The 23,485-nt window shown below is 45.4% G+C and overlaps 1 protein-coding gene across 7 annotated transcripts in view; it reads right to left on the reverse strand.

The window, feature by feature from the left end:
• Positions 1–23,485, reverse strand: part of TENM4 (teneurin transmembrane protein 4) — a 685,723-nt gene that overhangs the window by 338,838 nt on the left and 323,400 nt on the right. For all 7 annotated transcript variants that reach the window (XM_039848155.1, XM_039848159.1, XM_039848158.1 and 4 more), the window contains 2 exons: positions 15,113–15,400; positions 11,577–11,846 (listed from right to left, as the gene is read on the reverse strand). In XM_039848155.1, coding sequence (XP_039704089.1) covers positions 11,577–11,846; positions 15,113–15,400 — 558 coding nt within the window. The remainder of the gene's footprint in view (positions 1–11,576; positions 11,847–15,112; positions 15,401–23,485) is intronic.

Raw genomic sequence — 23,485 nt, forward strand, 5'->3', positions numbered from 1 at the left:
GAATTTTAGCCCATGTTAGGGAGAGAGTAGCTAGCTCTCTGACAAGCCCCCACAGTAATACTTTTGGGCACGGGGGCTCTTTTGAGCCTCCTGGGTAGAAAGCACTTTGCCTGTGTCATCGCAACTCTGCTGGAGGAATTAGGTACATCCTGTGTAACGCTGCTAGGAGAGGACTCTTGGAAGCTTGTGCAGGGTTTCCTTTAGACTCCGCCCTCTGCTCCTTTCCCCTTTGCTGGTTTGCTTTATATCTTTTTGCTATAATAAGTCTTAGCTGTGAATTCCACTATATGCTGAGCCCTATGGGTCCTGCTAGTGACTCAATGAGCCTTAAACAGCCCCTGACAAAGACTTCAAGTTCGAAGATCCACTGTCAGGGTTCAAAGTCAGGATGTGGGCTCAGGTGCTCTGAACTGGGGAGATGATGTGATAATTTATGAAATTTTTGGGGAGTATTAAAGAACATCTTGAGCTCTTACGCACTCCCTAAATGTGAATAATAATGGCTTAGTGCCAGAGCAGACTCTTGAAGAGTTTTTAAATCTAGGTGGGGAAAAAAAAAATGACAAAATATTTTCTCCAAATAAAATGCACTACTAACTCTAGTGCTGAGATAATAAATTATTGAAAGCTGTGGATGCAGGTAGAAAGAAGGGTGAATCCTTTGGGCTTAAGCAGCTTCTCCCTTTTCGCTGCTGAGTGAGTCTACAGAGCGGGAGAGACACCCGAAGTTCCTCACTTCTAATGTGTTGCTGTCTAACTTTTGACTTAGCTCATTTGGTTCCTATTTGAAGAGCCTTCCTCTGCATTTTCACAGCCCACTTCACACCCACGATGGCTCCTCTCTCCTCCCTCTTCTATCCTTATAAGCAGTTGGATTGGCAAACAATTTCCCTTTGTTTATACCACACCTTGAACTTGATTTGCTCCATCTGATTATTTCCTTCTTGGAGGCACATTCAGGAAAGCAATTTGTTTTGTAGTTAAGGTCCTACAAGGCCGAGCACAGCAAACTCATTTAGGAGCCAGGCTGCTGAGCAGTAGCGGAGAGAAAAGTCCTCTTAAGTGTTTGGAACATAAAGGGTTTGGCTCTTTATTTGACGATAAGTTTCTTCCTGAACAGATAGCTTGGGCTGAGATTTTTCTCATAGAGCAGACTAGGAAAAACTGGCCTGAGGAATATCAGGCCAGTCGAGGTCTTTTCACACTTGGCCCTGGTAGCTGGGGAATCATCTTTGGCAGAAAGAGCCAGGCTGACCAGCTGCCAGATGGAGTTGTGTGGGAAGCCGTGCGTGGTGTGGGCTCAGAGGGACATGGGATTGAATCCTATCTCTACCACTTTCCAGCTGTGTGATCTCAGAGCACTTCCAAACAATGATGAGACTGATATCTACCTCGAAGGTTATTGCAATTGTTAAACAAAATTGTGAAAACACTTTGTGAATAAAAAGCACTATATAATTAATAATAATAGCATATGCTTAAGTAGTACTTCCTATGTGCCAGGCACTTAACTCTCTGAGCTCATTTAATTCTTATAACCACACTATGAAGTAGAGAGTAGAAATAGCTCCATCTTACAGGTAAAGAAACTGAGGCATGGACAGATTAAGAATTGCCTTGTGTAACACAAGGTAATACAGCTAATAAGTAGAAGAGCTGGGGTTCAAACCCAGGCTGTCTGGCTCCAGAGTCTGTGCTTATAAGTGTGAGTTACTAAGCTATTTTTTGAAAGAGATGGTCTGGCATATTGGCACCTTGTAACCCACAAAAGTACTGGCATTCTTAAACGGTTTTGCACTCATATCTTCATGAGGCAATATGGCCAGGGGTAAGAGCCTCAGATAATGATAGTTTTGTGACTTGCTGGCTGGCAAGTTTTTGAGGCCTGTCTTGGTCACCATGGACTGCTATGACAAAATACTGCAAACTGGGTGACTTAAACAACGGAAATAGGTTTCCTTATAATTCTTGAGGGTGCCAACATGGTCAAGTTCTGGTGAGAACACTCTTCCTGGCTTCTTCTTGCTGTATGCTCACATGGGTTTTCCTCAATGTGAGGCAATAATCCCATCATGAGGGCCTCACTCTCATGACCTCATCTAAACCTAATTACCTTCCAAAGGCCCCATTTCCAAATACTATCCATCACATTAGGGGTTAGAGTTTCAACATATAAACTTAAGGAGGGACACAATTCCATCCATGGTGGGGAGGTGAGGGCGGGGAGGCTGTAATTTCATCATCTATAAAATGGGAAAAACAAATTCTGTTTTATAGACTGATGTCCTAACCTAAATCAGGGAAGGTATTTGCCATCTTTGATTTCTCTCTGCTTAAATCTTTTCTGTGGTTCCTTATGACCTTCTGGAGAAAGTCCGAACTCTTGAATCAGCAGTTCAGAACCATCCTCTGCCATGACAGAGCCTCGCTTTCCTTCCTTGTCTCATCCCTTCTTAATCCACATAGGCTCAGCTATAACAAAACTCTGGCTATTTGCTAAACACTCCACACAGCTGGGAGTCAGATCTGAGCCTTCTGACTGCTAGTTTGATGTTCCTTTTCTTTGCCTTTGTTGGTCCCCACCATCAGAGGAAGTCAGGGCTGTCATTTTGGTAAGAGTTTGGGGAAGGACCTAGTCTTTGCTGAGACCTCTTCCCTAAAGAGGTATTTTGTGGGATTTGCACTGAGCCTGGTTCTAGGGATCCTATGGATGGATAATCACTGACACCCTCCCCGCACTATGCTTCAAGTACCAAACCCACATGAACTCCTGGGAGCCCTTCCTCACACATTGCTGTGCATGCTTTTCTCCAGCCCCAAGGCAAAGGAAAGAGAGTTATTTGTTCCTTTTGTAGTCAATCTGCCTGGGTTGATGGATGTGAAATTAAATTTGCAGTAAGGATCCATGGGTTGAGGAACATGCTAGTTGCATGTGTACTTGGGTATATTTGCCCTGGGTTCCGTTCTAGTTCCCTTCATGTTGAGTGGAGAGATCCAGCTGTTTACACGAACCCAGATTATGACTCTGGCAGCCACCTCTATCCTCCTAAATCAGCTCCTCCTGTTTGGGCGTGCTGCTCCTACTGTCCTCACAGCTCAGAGTTTCTCTAGGGCTTATGAGTCACACAAATGGCCGCATACAGAGGAGGAACTAGGAAAGGGGAGAAAGAGACATGGCTAGGTTTCACAAACCAAGAATTCCAGCTCTGTCATTATATAAACTATGTGACCTTGGGCAAGTCTATCTCATCACAGAGCCCAGCTTCTTTCAATTGAACCTTGAGGCCCTGCCCAGATATACACTCATTCTCAGTAAAGGGGCCCTAGAAATACTATGTCAATAGTTTTTGGACAAGACTATGACATCTATGATTCATAGATTCTTCAAGCTGAGGGGTCCTTGCAGGAAAGGAATTAACATTCACAAGGTCCTGCTATGTACTAGGTGCTATCTTTTAAACTTTTTTTTTTTTTTACTGAACTCCACAGTAAGAAATAAATTGTATGTGGTGACCTAGTATAGGTGTTGTGTGTAAAGTATACCTAAAATAAAAATTCATAAAATAGAACTTTACTATGTGCTATGCACTCTATTCTGCTCATCTCTATTTTAGGTATTATTGTTATTGTTTTAAATGATGGGGCTGAGACACAGCATTGATATCAGGATTGCTTACCATCCACAGTTTAGAAAATGTAATCCTGCATCTTTCATATGCACAATTGCCTTTCATGCTCATGACAACATTAGAGGTGGGTGTGTATTCATTCCAATGTTGCAGATGAAGAAAGCAAGTCTCAGTAAGATTCAAGAATTTGCACAAAACCACTCAATAACTGAGGGGCTGAGCTGGAATTCTGAGTTCGACTCCAAAGTCCTAACTCCTGAGTTATCTTGTTGATATTCCAGTGACCCGATTTGGCTGACAGGGAACCTAATGCTCAGAGCAGAGCAGTGGTTTGCTCCAGGTCACACTGAGACTGAGAACAGTTAAAATTGAAACCAGATACATCCCTGGACTCCACACACCCAGCTCTGGAATTAGACTCTTGTGGGAAGGAAGCTCATTTCCCACCATTAGTTGTTCCCTTTCTTCCCCTAAGTCATCCTGAGTTAGATAAAGTTGAAACAGGCCCAGAAGCCACTCTCCTTGGACAAAGCCGAGCTTACTGATGGGAAAAAATGCCTTGCACACATCTTCCGGTAGGAAGTTTGACGTGGTATACCTCGTTGCTTCCATTGAAACTGAAAGTCATGTTCGCTCAAATTAAAAGCAAAAGTCTGATTTGCTGCACCTCTGTGCACACACAGTGGGTCCTAACCTAGTTTCAGGAATGCAATCTATCCCAATTTAGCGTAGCTTTGAATCTTCCTGCCTCTCTTTTCCTCCTTGCAGTTCAGAAGCAGGGTGCTCTTGTATTTGTACACACTGCTCACCAGGGAAAGCAACAGAGCATGCCAGTGGTGAGTAGATTTGGGATGCATTTAAGCAAGGCCAGGACTGCTTAAAGTACTCTTAAGAGGAACTCACAAGAACAATGCTAGTGGCTGTCTGATACCCACTCCCAAACCACCAGCAATTTCAGTAGAGGTAGTGCTATGAAGAGGAGGCTCCAGGTCAAACATCACCAAGGCACTTTGAGGTAGCTGGGTAAAAGGAAGGGCTAGAATTATGACCAAAAGGAAGCCAAGATGATAACAAGAAAAGATGGTGCCAAGAGTCTCGTGTGGGAGGTAATACAAGGCTGGGAGTGGGAGGTGGGCAGCAAGGTCAGAAACAGATGATCAACAGCAGGATGGAGCATGGTATGAAGAATGAGCAAGGGGGTGGAAGGTTCTCAATCAAGGCCATAATCTATGAGAGAAAGCATGGCATGTGGCATGGGACAGGCCATTGCTAAAGGACTCTGCAACTGGGCTGAAGGAGCCGTTAGGCAAGAAAAAGGATCAGCTGTGCCCCCTCTCCTAATAGTACCTGAGAGCCCATTTTGGTCACAGAACCTAAGAGTGTTGAGGTCTTCCTCACTGCTAATGAGGTTCTGCAGTGGAGCAGGGAAGAGGCAGCTCATTTCCTTCTCCAGTACAGATCCCATCCTCAGTGCCCCATGCATCCAACTGGCCTGAGCCCTCCTCCTGTCTCCTGGATTACTGCAGTAGCCTCCTACTTTGACATAGCTCACTAGATCTCAACACAACTTCCAGAATGTCCAAGTATTAGTCAGATCCTTTCACTCCTCAGCTCAGAGCCCTACCATGGCTCCCTGTGCAATGACTTGCATGCACCTCTATCCCATGTCATCTCTTTGACCTCCTCCCCTACTACAGCCACACTGGCCTCCTTGCTGCTTTTCAAACAAGCCAGACATACTCCTGCCTCAAGGCTTTTGAATCTGTCCTTCTTTCTGCCAGGATCACTTTTCCTCCAGACATCCTCACCACTTGCTCCCTTGCTTACCTCAAATGCCATCTTATCAGTGAAGGCTTCTCTGGCCACCATATTTAGAACTGCAACCCCTCTCTTACCCCAGCATCCCCTATTCTCTTTTCCATAACACTTAATCATCTTGAAACATCTTATATAATTTAGTTTTTTATCACCAGTCTCCCCACTGATGGGTGGGCAGTTTTGTCTGTGTTGATCTTGTTGGGATTAAACAATACCTAAAACACTACATGGTACATGGTAGGTGCTCAAAAAAATAGTTGTTAAATGACAGATGACCCATCTAACTCTCCAACCTTCCCTCCCAGCACACTCTGCCCCCAGAGTCCCAGTCACATACCTATGTCCTAGACCCATGAGATACAACTTATGTTTGTTTACCTCCATGCCTGTATCTACCCAGAATTCCCCTTCTCTCCCCTCTTTACCTGTTATAGTCCTTCCCAGCCCTGCCTGCGCTTCTTCCATGAAACCTTCTCAGATAACTTCTGGCTGGCATTTTTCTTTTGAATCTCTATCATCCCTACTTTACATGTCTTTTCTCTGGCATGTCACAATTTGAGAGTGGCTGGGTATGATCTCTAGCTACTCGTCTGCTCTCATAGGCTATGAATTCGATTTCTTTCCTGGAAGTTTCTAAGGTTGACAAAGTTTTTGTTAGGGAAACATCTAGAACCGCCTCGCAGATTGTATAGACCATAGGCACTGAGCTCATACAAACAAGTTTCTGTAAAACAGAACAAACTATGAAGTTCAGCAGTCGATCAAGATAATGGGCCCTGGAGTGGGACAGATGTTGACTCAAATCCTATCCTGGCTCTGCCATTTGCTATCTGTGCAATCTTTAGCAAGTCATCTATTCTTTCTGAATCTCAGTTTCCTTGGCTAGGAAATGGGGAGAGGTTGAGTCAATGGGCTTATTGTCTCCAAGGTCCCTTCTAGCTCCCACATTCTCAGGTGCTCTGACTCTACCATGCCCTTTGCATTTCATTTTGGAACTCAGAGCCTTATAACACTGTCCAATTGGAGACTCTAATTCCCTGAAAATATCAAGCACCTCCGCATTCTTGGGAGTGTGGGCCAGCTCGCAAGGCAGAAGAGTAGATAAATGTGGGGATCGAATCCCTACCCCAGCTGAGGGAGCCTGGCTTCCTGTCCTAGAAGACGGAGTCTCTTATAAAATGGCTGGGCAGCTGTAGTACTCTGGCAACTTAGGGAATTAATGATAGATAGTCTTATAGATTTTTAAAACCAAGTCTCATGAGCATGGAGCCTGGGAGGGCAGAGGATAAATTGAGTTAACTTGGTAATGAGCTTCTTTCTCTCTGTGCTTTGGAGATGCTCACCTAATCTTCTGCTTCTGAATAAGCAATTTGGCTGCCTAATTAGGTTAACCAATAATTTCCCTTTTGACACTCAGGCTGCTTGATAATTTTGGGGTAACTGTGATTCTGTTTTGTTTCTTTTTCTAAGTGAATTTCTCAATTTGCCTCTGGGATTAAAGCAAGAAGAAAGTTCTCACTATTCCCCAGACCCACCATACTTCTTCATGCCCCTGAGCACCGGCTTGAGCAATCGCCTCTTTTGGGAATGCCTCTCTCAGATCCCTTATGCTCTGCAAAATCCTACTTGGCCTTACATACTATGAGTGGAATGTAGGAATGAGCCTTTGCATCCTCAAGGTAAAACAAATGGCTCCTTTTACTATTTATCTCATAGCTCTTTAAAAAATTATTTTTAATAGCTAGTATGAATTAAGGACCAACACAGACCAGATATTTCACAAATGTTGTAGTCTGGGCTCATAGCAACACTTCAAGAAGGAAAGATGACATGCTGTTTTCACTGTTGTTGTTATTGTGGTAAAACATACATGACTCTTTTAACCATGTTTAAGTATATAATTTGGTAGCATTAAGTACATTCACATTGTTAAGCCACCATCGCTACTATGCCACCTCCAGAACTTTTTCATCATCCCACACTGGAACTCTGCACCCATTAAACACTAACTCTCCGTTCCTCCCTCTCCCAGCCCCTTGTAACTACTGGAGAGTTATTTTAGAAAGGAGGAAACTGGTTCTGGTAGGTGAGGTGACTTGCCCAAGGTTTCAGGGCTGAGATGTCATATGGTCAGGATTTAAGGCCGAGTGTCCTCACTAACTCTGGAACTACTATTTCTTCTTACTCTGTGACATTGCCTGCTATACATACTTCCATTGTCATATCTCCAATTCCCCAGCTTTTTATCTAGATCCTCAATTCTAGAATAATGTCTGGCACACTGAAGGAGCTTGGTGTAGTGATAGAACAAATTACAGAATGAATCTACAAAAGAGACACAGTGTCAATCTGACCTAGTGGGTGGAAATTGAGCTCACATCACAACCTCTGTTTTCTAGAAAACATTTTTGAATGCCGACTGTGTGCCTGACAAAATGGCAGCTCCTTCTCACTGCCCCCAGCCTGTTGGCCTCACTCAGCAGGAGAGGCCTGGGGGCTGGCTCTTCCTGGTGGCCCTGAGAAGGAAGATTTGTGTTTACATTATCCAGTCAATTCTGTATTTATTTTGTATATTAAGCAGTGACATAAAAGCTGCTGACATTAACCTTCAGGGGCAGAAATTGGCTTTAATGGACCCCATAAAAGTTATTATTGATGGCAGCTGCATGCAGCATCACTGTGACCTCAGTAAAAGCCTCTACCGCTATCAATACTGTTGACAATTACTATTGACTAATGCAAGGCCAGGCGTGGGTGGAGATAGAGTCAGTTTCCTGGGGCTGGAAGTTGCTGGGGATTACATTTGCATTTCACATCTGGCAAGGATCTCTGAGAACTCTGCCATACATTTTTTGGTGGCCTCAATTGTTTATCTCAGATGGAGGTAGACAAAGGGCTCAGACTATAGGATCAAAGAGATCTGAGTTCAAAACCAGACTCTGCTGACCTGCTGACTCACTGGCTGCACAAGCTCTGGCAGGACAGATGACCTTTTTGGAGCCTCAGTTCTCCTACCTGGGAAGCAGAAATGCCTGGAGTTGCCATGAGGATTCAAAGCAATTGCACTTGTACAGTGGGTTGACACCCAGTAAGCCCTCAGTGTAGATTCTCCCTATTCCTGAAAAGTGGCCATGCTGTAATGGCTTGGTTTACATGTCCTGTGGAACTAAATCCTGTTCTACTAGTAAGATCTGGATTCTCATCACAGAAAAACAGGAACTGGGGCCAGGGGAATGAATGTGAAAGAAAGAGAGGTGGGCAGGGGAGGAAGACTGAAGAGTAGGGGGACAGGGAGGAGAGAGGGAGAGCCAGAAAAGAATGAAGGCTTGTGTAGAGCCTGGCACAAGCTCAGCTAGATGAGGCTCATGTGCCCTTCACCTCTTTGAGCCCCAGTCATCAGCTGTTGAAGAGATAACCGTGTGAACAAGAGACTGTCAATCTCATCAATGGGTAAAAGGGAGTCATTCCTATGGCTCATTTACTGTCAGTATGAGTCATTGTCATTATTTAGACCTGAATATAACAAAACTGTAAGTGTAACTTCCCAATGGGGAGAAAGTGGATAAGTGCATGGGTACCCATGGGTGTCTGGGTCTGGGGAGTCCAGGCCTGGAAGGGATGCAGAGGCCAGGGGCTCTTTGTTATAGTTACCTGCCCACCGCCTCTACCTGCCCCATCTTCCCCAAGTACAGCAAGGCTTAAAGTACAGTGGCCAATGCAGAAATGAATTGTCAGGAGGAGAGGGTGGCACGACCAGGAGAAACAGGCAGCCATTTCTCTGTCCCTGTTATCAAAGGCTGAAGCTCTTCAGGCTCGTTAACTATGTCATTATCACCCAACAGAGGCTTAATTCAGCTGTAATTCAGCTCTCAGGGAATGTACAATAATGTGGGCGGCGTGCACCTCATTCTGCCATGACTTTATGGAAAAGTGATCATTTATCACCCTGACAAGAAACCTTCAAAAGAACAAACAACCCAAGAGTTTTGTTGCAGAGGAAATTCACTAGAACTAAAGCTGCAAGAGTAAGGATTTTAGAGTCACATAGGTATGAGTTCAAATTCTGTCTTGCTAGCTGTGTGACCTATGCAGGTTGCTTAACCTTTCAGTGCTGTAGTTTCTTGATATTGTGCAAGAGGGATGACAATATCTACCTCGAAGGACTGTAGGGGCAGTAAATGAGATTATATAACTAAAGCACTTAGCACTGTGCTTGGGGTCTGATAATCAGCAGGATCTATGAACTATTATTATGATCATTTTCCTTTTGTGCACCTTCATCTTAATGTAAGCACTTAGAATCACAGAATCCTAGATCTGGAAGGGCCTGCACCCCAAAAGGTGTGCATTAGAATCCTGAACCCAGCAGAAGCTCTGAGAATAAAGGTTTCTATGTTCAGATCAATTTGGGGAATGTTGCATTTATCCCTCCTTGGTAATTTATCCATTAGCATGCACATTACCATATTTTAAAGGCCCTGAAAAAAGTCCTACAGTAAAGAAACTGATTTTAATCCCTTTAAGCCAATGTTTCCAACATCATTTGACCTTGGAGTACTTACCCTCCTCACCCCCATCTAAGAACTATTAACATTCTCAGAATACAGTAAATGCTGATTTCATTTAAACCACTTAGTTTATAGATAAAACTGAGGTTGTTCCAGAGAAAGGATGGAATTTATCCAGTGCCACACCTCTGGTCAGTGATAAAACAGAAGCTTCCTGTCTCCTAATCAGACACCATTTTCTCTGTATAGGCCTCTGATTTAGAAAGAGGAAGAAATGCTGGTTTAGCTTGGGCCTTAGTGGGAAGGTAGATGAAGGATAGTGGATGTTTCCCCACTGCAGAGAGGAGATCCTTCAAGTGCTGAGGTCACTGGCTCTCTCAGAGGGCTAGTTGGGGATAAGGGGAGGGTAATACTGCCAAGCCAGTATCCAGGACCTGCTTCTCCACCAACCCCTCAGACAGGTGCACATGCTCCCTAGGAAAACTCTGAGTTCTCTGGGAGGAGTGAAATGAGGCAAAATGAACATTCGGAACTTTGCTGCACCTGACTCTTTAATAAGATAAATTTCCCACCTGATCCTGATCTTACTTAGTCTTCTGTCCAATCCCTAATCTGCGACTGTGTCCTGTGTAATCCAGCTGGAGCATCCTTTTCACAGACTAATCCAACTAAGACTTCACCTCTGAAGCTAGGGCTGGAAACCAGTAGGAGATGCTGGTACTTGGCTTGGCTCTTCCAGTTCTCATTCAGACTGTCCACCCCAGATCCTCCTTCCACATCTGGTGTGGAAGCTTCAGCAGACCCCCTCATTGGACTTCTGAGAAACAAAAACCTCCCCCAGACAGAGGGGCCGTCCCTGATCTCTGCCACCCTCCCTAAATCTTCGCTGCTAGACTCCAGTAGGACGGACTTTCCTCAGTGCAGACCTGGGTCTGCAAAGCTGCCCAGGGACTGGTGGGATACAAAACACCACAGAAAGGGAGATTCTCATCGCAGGGCTGCATTTAACTCAAAGCTCCTCGAGTCTGAGAGTAAGAAGGAATTCTGAAACCAGGTTCCCTTTCCTCCACCATAGGAAGGAGTTGTGTGAACTAAATATCATCTTTTTTCTCTCACAGCATCTTTTGGGCCTTGGAAGAAGGAGCTACAGAGATGAGAGTAGAATAAGGAGTCTAGAGCAGCCAACATGTCCCCAAATCAAATATGCAGATGAGATATGGAAAAGCAAACCCTCAAGTTTTAAGTTACCCAATCTGACAGTTTTTGTTTAGAAGGCATCCTCTGATCAACATGTGATAGCAGACAAATTGTGGGGGATGGGTCACCAGCATCCCTTGGACCCTCTGCTGCCTCACACACAGGCACTTTGAAAGCAACAGCCCCACCCCTTAAACCCCTTCCTAATCTGGAAAAAAAGAGCAGAGACCCATTCTGTCATGACACCAATTGGTGAGTATTTCATGTAACTGTGCAAGAGGCTCTGACTTTTGTCCACTGAGAGCAAAGCAATTTTTCAGTCACTTCACCAGAGCCCCAAGTGATGGAACAGAAAATCAATACTGTAATTAAAACCCAGGTCCCACAACCCAGGTACCCGGCATAGGCCAAGCAGGCCACTCACCAGTCTCAGTGTTCTCATGCTCTGTGTCAGTGAGTGTGAGGTTGGAGTTGGCCCGGCTGGACAGGCAGGAGCTGCGGCCTGACCGTGTGCTCCGGCCCCACAGTCGCACAGGGTGCTCAGGGGACAGCACGGTGTCGGCCTCCATGTCAGCATCAGAGCTGGCCCCCATGGAGTAGCCGCAGTGGGGGAGGCCGATGTCTGTGCGGTACATGGTCCCATGAGGCGGTGTCACCTCCCCCAGCCCCAGCTCACGTAGGGTGAAGTTGGTGCCTGGGAGGAAACACAGGTAAGTTTGGTTAGGGTGCTGAGGATGGGTCTGCCCACCGGAAATCTCCTTGCCCCACAACTCACTGCTGTCCTTTGGGTTCACTGTGGTGTTCCACGTCCATGCCTTCTCTCTGCCTGGACATATCCTTCTGCCCCTTCCCAAGCAGCCAAATCCTCCACATCCTTTAAGGAAAGGCCAACTTGGATGGCACCTCCGTGAAGTCCCCCTAATCCTATACCCTGGGCAGAAGTCATTGTTTCTTTCTCCAAGCTCCCTGAGCATCCTCCTTGAGCCCAGTCATTCCACACAGAGTTAAGGGCCTGACTCCTCCACTGGAGATGACCTTAACAGGGGCAAGGACCACGTCTTGCTCATTCCTAAATCTCTGTGCCTAAAACACAGTAGGAGCCCTATGAATGTCTCCTATGATACTCAGTAGGAGCCCTATGAATGTCTGCTAAATTGAATGGAGGGCCTTGATTCTCCTCTTCCAGTCCCAGGATAGGGAGACTTGCCAGCAAGGAGGTTAGAGTCATGAAATGGTTCTATGCCTCTCGGTAAATAATCGATGCCCAAGTCTCCTCACATTCAGTGTCCCCAGCCTCTGCTCTGCCTGCTCCAGCCTCTTCCCTACAATACCCCTCACCCCTCAGCCTCCCTATGCTGCAGCTTCTACTAAATTAACGTCAGCAGGGGCTTCTGGGCTCTGTTGAGTGGTCAGGCAGATATTCTGACTTGTCACAGTGTGGGCCTGACCAGATGTTAAATATCGAGTACCGCCCCTATGGGCCATAGTCCAGTTTGCCCTCCTCTTTTGGGTCCTTCTGAGTAGAGGGAAACTCCAAATTGGAGCCTAAATCCCCTCAGTCTGCTTCCCACTCTCGCTGCACACCACATTTTTTGCATGCTCCTTTTGCCTCCCTCCAATCTCCTTTCTCCATCCCTATCCTGTCCACCCTCCATCTTCACCCCCCCCACCCCCACAATCCCATATCCCTGTTCCACTGGGCGAGCCTTCTCCAGGGAGGCTAGTCACACATTATGAAGAATGACTGCTGCGTTAAGAGAAAAATCAAATTTATTCGCAATAAACAGCTCTGGCTGCATTGATTTCCATATGGCTTGCCCTGCATACCCTTTTAAGCAGCCAGACTCATTGTCAGTGTGAGTGAGCTAAGACATCCCAGGACTGCAGAAATACAAGGTGAAGGCTAACTCTAAGGGCTCAGTGATTCCGTTGAACCAGCCCAGCCCCTCTGATGTGTGAGTTTAGGAGATTTATTTCACCAAATATGAGAAGTCTTTCTGGTTGCTTTAAGTCCTTTTGGTCTCTTTCTTGAGGAGCCCAGGATACAGGCTGACATTCCATCTCACTCGACATCTAGCTGTACAATCTTGGGCTGGTGACATCTCTTGGACTTGTGTTCTTATCTTTAAAATAGGATGATAATCTATGACCTGCTACCCTTACAGGATTTTTGAGGATCCAGAGGAGTAATGGAGTGAGAGTACTTCGTAAATTGCAAAGCTCACACCTGCCTATGAGATGAGAATACTTCTTGTTTGTTATTTACAAAGACCAGAAGGGTCTCCTTCGGCAGCCTCACATGCTAGGGTGGTGTTTAGACCAAGCTGGGCCTGGCAGGGCTCACTGAGCTCTATTAAGTGTGGGTGTGACCCAGCTGAAGGAAAGCTTTGATACTATTTCGTCCCTTCCCTTCACTGGGACCCAAAGATGACAATTAGTAGTAGGCAGCATTTATGAAGCATCTGCTCTGTGCCAAATACTGGGTCAACTGCCTTGTTTATAGTCCTCATTAATTCTGACTACCTTCCTATTAGGAAGTGTCACAGTTATCCCATTGCCCAGGGGAAGAAGTTGAGGATAGTAATAATGGCAGAGCCAGAATTCAAATCCAGATCTGTCTGATGCCAGAGTCTGATCTCTTACACACAAGCTGAGAAAGAGCAGAAGACCTCTTATTTTTCTAGCCAGAGAAGCAGCCTTACTAACAAGTCAGCTTTCATGTGGACATAGGCCTGTGGGGGAGGCCACGTAGGCTGTCAGGTTGTACGGGTGTGTATGTGTGTGACCAGCTCTTCTTACTTCTGTGATCTTGGGAAAATGCTTTGGCGTGGGGTTGTTGTAAGGATTAAACAACAATGTCAAAATGTGTATAAATTATATAGCACAGTGCCTGACTAACTCTGCCTGTGCAAGGGGAGCAGGTAGAGCAGAATCAGGGAGGGCTGCACGAACTGTCAGGGATTGGCAGGGGCCCACCAGGCATCAGAGGGACTGAGGTGCTGCCGGCAGATAAACAGGAATCACAGAGGTACCAGGGTAGTGAACATATATCATGTTGGGTGTGGGAAAAATGAGCAGTTCAGTGGGGCTAGAGCACAGGTGGTGGGGTTTGTAGAGGCAGGGGATAAAATAGTCCAGAAAGACAAATGAATATGGGGGAAAGCCCTACTAAGCCAGGTTAAGGAGTGCAGTTTAAAGGCAATGGAAAGTTATTTCTAACTTCGCTCTAGCTGCAGTACAGAGAATGGTCCATAGGGAGCAGCACTGGGTGAAGAGGGGTTGTGGTCAACTCTCACAGATATGTATATATACATATGTGTGTGTATGTGTGTGTGTGTGTGTGTGTGTGTGTGTATATATATATATATATATATATATATATATATACACACACAGAGAGAGAGAGAGAATAGTGGCGTGAGCTGGGACAGTGGTAGAGGGGATGGAGAAGAGAGACAAATTTGAAAGGTATTCTGGAGTAGGGAGGATAGGCTTTAGTGACTACTGTGTGTAGGAAATGAAGAAGTGGGAGTCAGGTGCCAAATTGTTAAGCTTTAGGTCTATCTTAGACTTACTTGGTGTTATCAAACTCATCGCTTAAACACGTCACCTAATTAGTCCTCATAACTATTTAGCACAGTAGAGAAACCATTCATCCATTTAACAGCCGAAGACTGAGGCTTAGAGGAGAGCCTAAGGCTCTGAATTCAACTCTAGGCAGTCTGACTCGCATTATGCCAAGGAAGCGCCTAAGCATAACAATGAATGAACTAGAAAATGAGCTACAGGGCAGGCTTTGATCAGATCCCCGGTGTCAAAAAAGCAGAGATTTGGTGTTGACTGTTGCCCTCGCTTGCCTTCCTGCTCCCCTGCGCCCGCCCCCTGGCGCACGCACACCTGCCGCATACGCCTGCACGAACACCTGCCCCACACTCTGCCCCTGGCTGGTTCCACCCTCACCTGTTCGGCAGAACTCTTCAGCCTCCTGTGGCACCATATCCTTGACGCGGCCGCCGTAAGCAAGGCGGGCGTCCTGGTCATAGGCCTTCAGGGTCTCGCTGGAGCTGTAAGACTTCTGCGGGGCCTTGCCCTCCTCGCTGTCCGCGGACGAGCTGGTGTAGCGGCGCTCTGCATCGCGACGTCGGGTCAGCGAGCGGTATGGCTTCCTCTCCTTCACGTCCATGGCCTCCTGCTGGCACTCCTCCACATCCACGAACAGGGTCCTCGCTGCACTCAGGGCCGAGTGGCCTGGAGCCAAAGAAACCAAAGAAAGGGCCTGAACTCCAGCCCCAGGAGGCAAAGACAATACTCAGGTCCATCCCAGACCTCAATTCACCCTGCAATTCTGTGGAGAAGGGCTTCAGGCTCTGAGATGTGAGGGCACCACGCCAAGGTCACACAGCCATAAGTAGTACAGGGGGACTTGCACCCAGAGCCTCTAACGATCAATCCTGTCTCTTTCTGCTCCTCAGCCTCTTCTCTGGTGGGTGCCAAGGAAACTAACAAAGGCAGGAGGGCACCGGTTTTCCCTAATCCCCCTAGATAGGAATCACACACATGTTTGTTCCCATCATGTCCCATGTTGGGAGAGGGCCTGCCACAGAACACGGGCTCTTTAAGAATTTGTGAAATGACTGACTATACACAGACACTGCAGTAAGCACTTTGCATATATTATCTCATTAAATCATCACAAGTGTCAAGATGTTATTACTGTCTTCAAACTTTTTTTTTGGAAAATGAGCCAAGGTATCAACAACCAATCAATACTTATCACTACCAGATAATTAAATAATTACTTGCTTATTGTTTTCTTCCACTAATATCTAACTCCACGAGAGCTCACTCCTGATCCACAGCACCTAGAGTGAATCCTGGTGTACCTAATACATGTTTGTTTACTTAACTGGCTGGTCAATCTCCTTTTGATAGTTGAGATTACTGAGGTTTAGAACTTTCTTCAAGGTCACTTAGGTGATAAGTAACAAAGCCAGAATCTGAACCCAGGTCTGTTTGGTTCTGCTGCCGGATTTTTCCTATTCTACTATGTCCCCTTGAGTCCCCTCCCTCCCACTCACTACACAGAAGTGTCCTTTCAGCTAGGCTGACCCTGACTGCCATGCTGACTAGAGCGCTCTCTCACCTCCAGACTCACTATCTCATCAGTGACACCATTAGCATGTGGGGAAGCCACAGTGCCTGCTCCATACATCTGGATGTTACCAGGATGTCTGATTGGTGGGATGCTCCTAATCTCCCTTTCTTGTCTTTTTCCTGTCTTGACTCTTCTACCCTAGACTGACATCCCAGGAATTTTTAAAGCTGTCATGGCACCCTCTTTCTCCTTCTAAATGTCTTCCTTTGGCTCTGGAGTAGCAAACAGCACCCTCTACAAGAGCCAGGAGGTGAGCACAGGAGGAAAGCAGACTATCCTGTACAAAGTATAATGAGAGCTCTTATATTTCTTGACACATACAACCTTCCCAGTTCTTTCTTTCAGTGTTCCATTTTTCAGAGCAATATGAGTATACAAAACATTCTGCTACATAACTGTGCTATTAGCAAAACCACAGAGCGAGAGCAGTGATCCATGCAGTGATCCATGTCATGCAGTCTCAGTGCTGGAGTTGAGGCCTCTGACAGGCCTACCTCCCCATGTGATGTATCTTTTTGGCCTGAAGATGCTCTCTTCCATCCCAAGAACCCAAAGGCCCTCTACAGGGCAGTTCTTAGCTTGGCAAACTCTCTCCGTCTCTCTCTCTCTCTTTTTTTTTAATCTCCCCCCCACCCCCACCACCTTGGTGGCCACTTCCACCCCTGACCTATGGATGTTGCCATCTCCCCTTAAGAGCTGGATCTCTGAAGGCAGGGTGTCTCCTCCCATGCTCTCCTGGTGCACCCGGGGCCTGATGCCCCCCGGGGGCCTGGCACGCGCCTGGGGTTTGGGCCGTGGCTCCACTGGGGCTCGAACTTAGGACCTTCTGCATGTAAAGCAGATGTTCTAACCACTACTCTATGGAACTACCCTCTCTGTCTCTTTAAAGAGCTCTCTAGACCCACTCAAAAGAGTTCACATGTCCTAACCTGGAAAGGTGCACCACTTTGCTCAGCAAGGGAATCAAGGTTATCACTCAGAGTCTTGGAATTTGTCATGGGTCCCATGTGTCTACTGTAGACTTTCCTCTACATGTTCGTGATTTTCAGAGTATAAACATTTGTGATTTTATTGGTGCCTCATAATAACCATGAAGCATATGATAAAACAGTTTTCACCTCCATTGTATACATGGGTCAACAGTGACCCGGAGCCATACAGCCTCCTGCCCAAGGCCACATGATGATTGGTAGCAAAGTCAGCATTATTACGCAGATGACAGTGCCTTAGGGTTGTAACTAGAGCCAATCAAGATGAGCAGGTCACATTTTGGGACTCAATTCTCAAAATACCCCTGGAAACTAGTGTTGGGACAGGGGTATGACCTTGGATATATAGAAATCAAATCATCTTACTGGGACCTTGGATATATAGAAATCAAATCATCTTACTGGGGCTCTGAACTCTGGCCTCTTGACATGGATTGACAAGATGACAGTCCTCTGAATGCCTGCGGGGAGGGCCATAGAGAAGACCAGTGATCTTATCTTCTGTTCTAGGGTCTGTGAATCTTTTTGACTTCAATCCATACTTTGAAAAATATCTCCCATTGTGACCTGATATGTGCACATTTATGTATGTGTGTGTTTATACATATAAAATGGAAACAAGATTCACAGCACTGACATTACTATACTGAGACATGTACTCTATTTCCTATTTTGTTCTCTTTCACTTTTTTTAAAAAAAGGCTGATTATAACTCCAAAAATTGATATCATGGCCCCAAACTGGCTTTTGACCCAAAGCACTGTTCCAGTCTAATTTGGATGAGGACTTATGGTGACTGCTGCCTAGCTTCTGTGACCTCTGACCCTTCACCTCCAACCCATCTCCCTGAGTGACAATAAAAATGGTGATAGTAAGAATAAGGACTCAAGTAATATTAGCCACTATTAATGCCAGTCACTAAATAATTCATATTATTAATGTTATTAATAGCCAGTATACTGTTATTAGTAGTAGCTAATATTTATTGAGTACTTTTACTAAATGTAGTAACATTTTATGCTCACTTCAATCCAGGATATAGGTACTATGAATGTCTGCAAATTACAGATGAGAAATTGTGAGGTAAAGTATCCTGCCCAAGGTTACACAGCTCATGAGTGGTGGAGCCACAGTTCTGACCCAGGCAATTGAACTCAGCACATGGATATAACCACTAGATGGTACTACATTTACAGGATGTGACAGATGAATTTCCTAAGCCCAGGTCATGCCATGGCTCTGCTTATGCCCTTCTAGCAGCCCTGCAGAGCCTTCAGGATGAATTCCAGATTCTTGGACAAAACGCTGTTCCATCTGGCTTGTTTCACTTCCACCTCACTGAGCCACTTTCCTGGGCAGTAATTCTGTGGCCTCTCCATTTTTTTGCATGTTGTTTCATCATAGAACATCTACCTAACTAAATGATCCATTTTCCTGTCTGCCTCGCCCCTTGGCTGCAGTTCCTTGAGGGCAGGTGTGGCATCCACAGAATTCATGAAATGTCTGCTGGGTGAATGAATGAAAAAAATTCATTTCTTTTTACCAATCTTAAATTGTATCAAATACTGGTAGTTCAATTTAAGTAAATATGGCCTAAGTATATCCAAGATTGAATTAAAGGCACTGCTTGATGCATTCTTTTTAAATTTTAAAGGCAGCCTGGGTTCACAACTTAGCATCTGTGTGACCTAAGACAAGTTATTGAACCACTCTGTGCTTCAATTTCCTCATCCTAAAATAGTACCAGTCTCTTGAGGCTGTTCTGAGGATTAAATGAGTTTAATACATGTCCCTGGTACATAAGGTCTCTGATTGTTAATGGGTACTGAATATAGTTAGCCATTATCATCATCAGAAAAAAAAATCCACATTTTATTTTTAAAACGCCACTTTAGAAGTCTCTAGCTAGGTGTCAGTTACAACTAGAGAAGGGACATCCCTTCAGAAACATATGCTAATAAGGCTGAGGCACATTTTAGGCTGTTGAATTGGTGGTTGACTGTCTTCTTACACAGCCCCAAAACTCATAGCTTCCCTGTCACAAAGCAGAGGCAGGGAAAATACTTGCCTTGCTCCCATTTCCTTTTTTTTTTTCCATTTTAGGCTTAATATAGTAATTCAGTAAATATTTATTTGAACAGATGGGAGGTCAGTAATGGTTCACACTCAACTTGGCTTTTAATAGAGAGAGAAAGAAGAGGTTGGGATGAAAGAAGTAACAGTGGAGAAAAGCTCTCCTTGGAGCAAGGGTCCGTAGCACAGTGATGCTGTGACCCTGGCAGGAGGATGGGAGGAATGCTGGGGAAGGGTGCTGAGCTCAGACCCTGTGACTCCCATCCATGGGCTGGGGGATTTAAGCACTGGCACACGTTTATGTTTAAACATGTCAACACCTCCTTACCCTGCTGTCCAGTGCAGGGATCCCCACCCCCTGGTCCTGGACAGGCACCGGTCTGTGGCCTATTAGGAATTAAGCACAGCAGGAGGTGAGCAGCAGGGCAAGTGAGCAAATCTTTATCTGTATTTGCAGCCGCTCCCCAGCACTAGCATCACTGCCTCAGCTCCACCTCAGATCATCAGGCATTAGAGTCTCATAAGAGCACTGTTCCCTGATGCCAAAAAAGGTTGGAGACCACTGCCCTTAAATCTATTAGCCTGGCCATTCCTAATTCTTCCTCCACTTCCTCTCTGCCCACAGAAAAACCTGCCACTCCCGCCTCCCCAAACCCTCTATTTCTGTCCCACAGAGCTGCCTGCCATTTCTCAGACATCCTCAATCTGCAGTATCACCGAACCTCTGCATATGTTGCTTGCTGAGTTCACCTAAAGGAGGCACCTGAAGGAGATGTGAGGCAGGAGAGTGTCGGAGAGAGGTCGGAGGGCTGCATCCCTACTCTCTCCCTGCTTTGTAGTCCTTTGTCTACTCCATCTCTCACCAGGTGGTCCCTCTTCTAGGCCTTCAGCTTTTACTGGGCTCTGTGAACATCCTTCCCTGCCCTCACCTGTCCAGGCCCAGGGGTATTCCAGTTTCCTGCTGCTGAAAGACCCTAGGTGTCTCACAATCTTGGTTGGCTCCCTTTACCTGCCCATGACTGTATCCCTTCATTTAAGTCTGTGCATTTAAACCACCTGGGGTGAATTCTGTTTCCTGTAAGCATCCTGACCTATGATACAGCTTCACCCCTAACTCTCTGGTTTGCTTTCAGTAATCATTGTTATCATCATCATCAAACTAATAACACTAAAAGCTATCACTTGTTCAGGATTTACTGTAGGCCAGATGCTGAGTGAAGTGCTTTAATTAGATGACCTCATTTAGTCCTCACCATTCCTAGTCTGTGTATTGGTTCTGTTTTACTGATGAAGAACCTAAAGCTTAGAGAAGTTAAATAACTGGCTTAAAACCACACAATCAGGAAGTGAATCAAGAGCTGACCTATCCATCTCCAAATCTTCCTTCTCACAATGCTCTGCCACACAGAGTGATAGAACGAGCTCCAGGTCAGGAGTTGGTCCAGCCTCAGCCATCTCCTGGATATGTGGCCCTGGGCAAGTCCCTTACCCAGGAGGCTTTGTTAGATGCTTTGTAAGCTGTAATGTACCTTATACCTATAAGCATAGGGATTGGATAATTATTATCATCAATCTTCACCATCATCATTTTTGCTTTGTTATTATTACAAATCTTGTAACTGCTTTAAATATAGCAGTTACTAAACATAAATTAAGCAGTTTAGTATAGTCTGGGAAACTGTGGTGCAAACACACACCTGAAGAAGAGGTCATTTCAGGCCTTGGGCTAAGGATGAAGAGTCTAACTGTGGCTCCAGCTGAGGTTTACAACCAAGAAAAAGGGCATCTGGCACAGACCACACATGTGAAATATTTGAGACCCTGGCCTGCTCTCAACACATGGCTTGCTGAAACTTTTCTCCAGGTAAAACCTGAGCACCACGAAGGTACCCTCACGGAGGAGTTCATTTCCACAACTGTTACAGACCACTACTGTGCTGAGCACTGGCCCCAGAGATGAGCAGGACATGAGTCCTTTGGGGAGAGCTCACCACCTCTTTGGGGTGTCAGCCACAGGGAGCAGAAGAATGAACTGCAGTTTTGCGAGTTTCTCCTTATGCTGACATGGGGGTCATTTTTGGTCTGTCTATGGGGAAGGAGAGTGGGCCCCGGACAAGAGAAGAAACATGTATGCATCGCACACTGTGCTCAGTGCTTTTCACACAACCCCACAAGAATCTTAGTTATTTTTCATTTTTGAAAAGCAGGCTAAATCACCCAGTTGATTGAGTTCACGTAGCCAGTAAGTGACAGCACTGGGACCTGAACCCAGTGACTCTAAAATCCACATTTTGGTGTTTTTAAAATTTCTTTTACATGGAGCTGGGCTCAAATAGATCTGGAAGGGGTGTGAATGTGGGGAGGCCTGGGAAACACATAGTGGTGATGGTGATCAGGGTATCATTTCAGATAAGAAAAGAGGCAATAACAGTAAAACAACTACTGTTAATCGAGTACCTACTCATGTGCCAGGTACTCTGGACACATTATTTCTAATCCCTACAACTATGCAGTTAGACATTATTCTCTTATTTTATATTTTCTCTTATTTTACAAATGAGATAACAAGCTCAAAGAGATGAAGTAACTTGCTCTAGAGCACATGTCAGGGTCTGGATTTGAATCAGAAGAAAATGTTTAAACCTGAAGAAAGGTATTACACACCTTGTACTATAGGTGAATTCATTTGGTAAATAATTACTAAGCACCTTTTCTGTCCTAAGTGCTGTGGATGATGCATGGAGGTAACCTACTGAGGCTCCATTGTTTCCCTCCTCCTTCCCCTTCTCCAGCCTCCCCTCCTCACCACAACACTGTGTCCTATCCTGCTGTTCCAAGCCTTGGGTGAGGCCTCAGTGGACAAGACCAATAACCTTGCTACTCCTTGGAGCTTCAAAGATAGTGAGTCAAACAAGGAGAGAGGCAGTCGAAGGTCACCACTGGTCCAGTGGGCCAAAGGTAGAGAGATAATCAGGGACGACTGCCTAGAGAAAGTGACGTCTAAACTATGACCAGAGAATGTCAAGTCAAAGAGAGCCAGGCCAGGCAGTTTTGAGGTAAGGAGAGAAAAGAAGTCTAGATTTGTGGCTTTCCAATTTCTTTGACCTACAGTAAAAATACATTTATTTCACAATCCGGTACACACATAAATCTACAATTTCTAACTAAAACAAAAATTTAAAAACTATGCTTAACCTTTCCTCAAGAGTGAAATCTGATATTTTCTATTTTATTCTATTCTACTAAAATAGAATTATGGATGGGTTGCCAACCACAGTTTGAAAACACTTCTCTAGGTCACAGCATAGTGGAAAGTTGGAGGCGTGAGAGAGCCCAGGAACAGACAGAAGCACTGTTATTCCTGGAGTTCAGACTTCAGAGAGGGAAGGAGGCTCAACGTAAAGCTTGAGAGGTGGGAAATGAGCAGCCTGGCAGGAAAAAAAAAAAAAAGAATTTCCATGAACCATTATAATGTAAGTGGACAATAACATGCAAACATGCATGTGGCAGAAAGCCTGGATCTGGAGATCCGAAGGGCAGTGTGTCCTCCAACTGGTTTTCAGAGGCCCTAATGCGAGGGGACCAGGAGCTGGCTTGGAAGAATGGCAAGGGTGTGGGACCCAGGAGAGATGGGGAGATGGAGAAACAAAGCTTTTGATGTGGGGAGAAACCCAAGCAGCAAACTTGGGCCCTTCTCTTGAACTCTAGTAATATTGATAAGGGGTAGGGCCTGGAGCCTTCACAGGGAGACTTTAGAGGTGTAGTTTGCTGAGGCACCTTTGCAGCTGCCAAAGCCCTGGGGGAAAAAGGGGCTGGTAAACACCCTGGGTTTCCTTGCAAACTCAGAAACAGCTAGGGACGAACCAGGAAATTGACTGAATTCCTACCAGACTAAAGTTTTATGTTTTCCTTAACATAAACACATGGTGATATTTTTAGTTCTTTGTGTGTCAGAAAGGGGCCATAAATATTTCAGAGCTAAAATGTATTCTATAAAATATAAGCCCTGGCAGCAGCCTCTCTCTCTCTCCCTCCCTCCCTCCCTCTGTCCCTCTCTTTCTTTCCTTCTCTCCCCTCCCTCTTTTCTCCCTCCCCTTCTTTCCCTCTATCCCCTTC

This window comes from Pteropus medius, unplaced genomic scaffold, assembly GCF_902729225.1.
Source record: "Pteropus medius unplaced genomic scaffold, Ma_sr-lr_union100, whole genome shotgun sequence".
In the NCBI taxonomy this organism is placed as follows: domain Eukaryota; kingdom Metazoa; phylum Chordata; class Mammalia; order Chiroptera; family Pteropodidae; genus Pteropus; species Pteropus medius.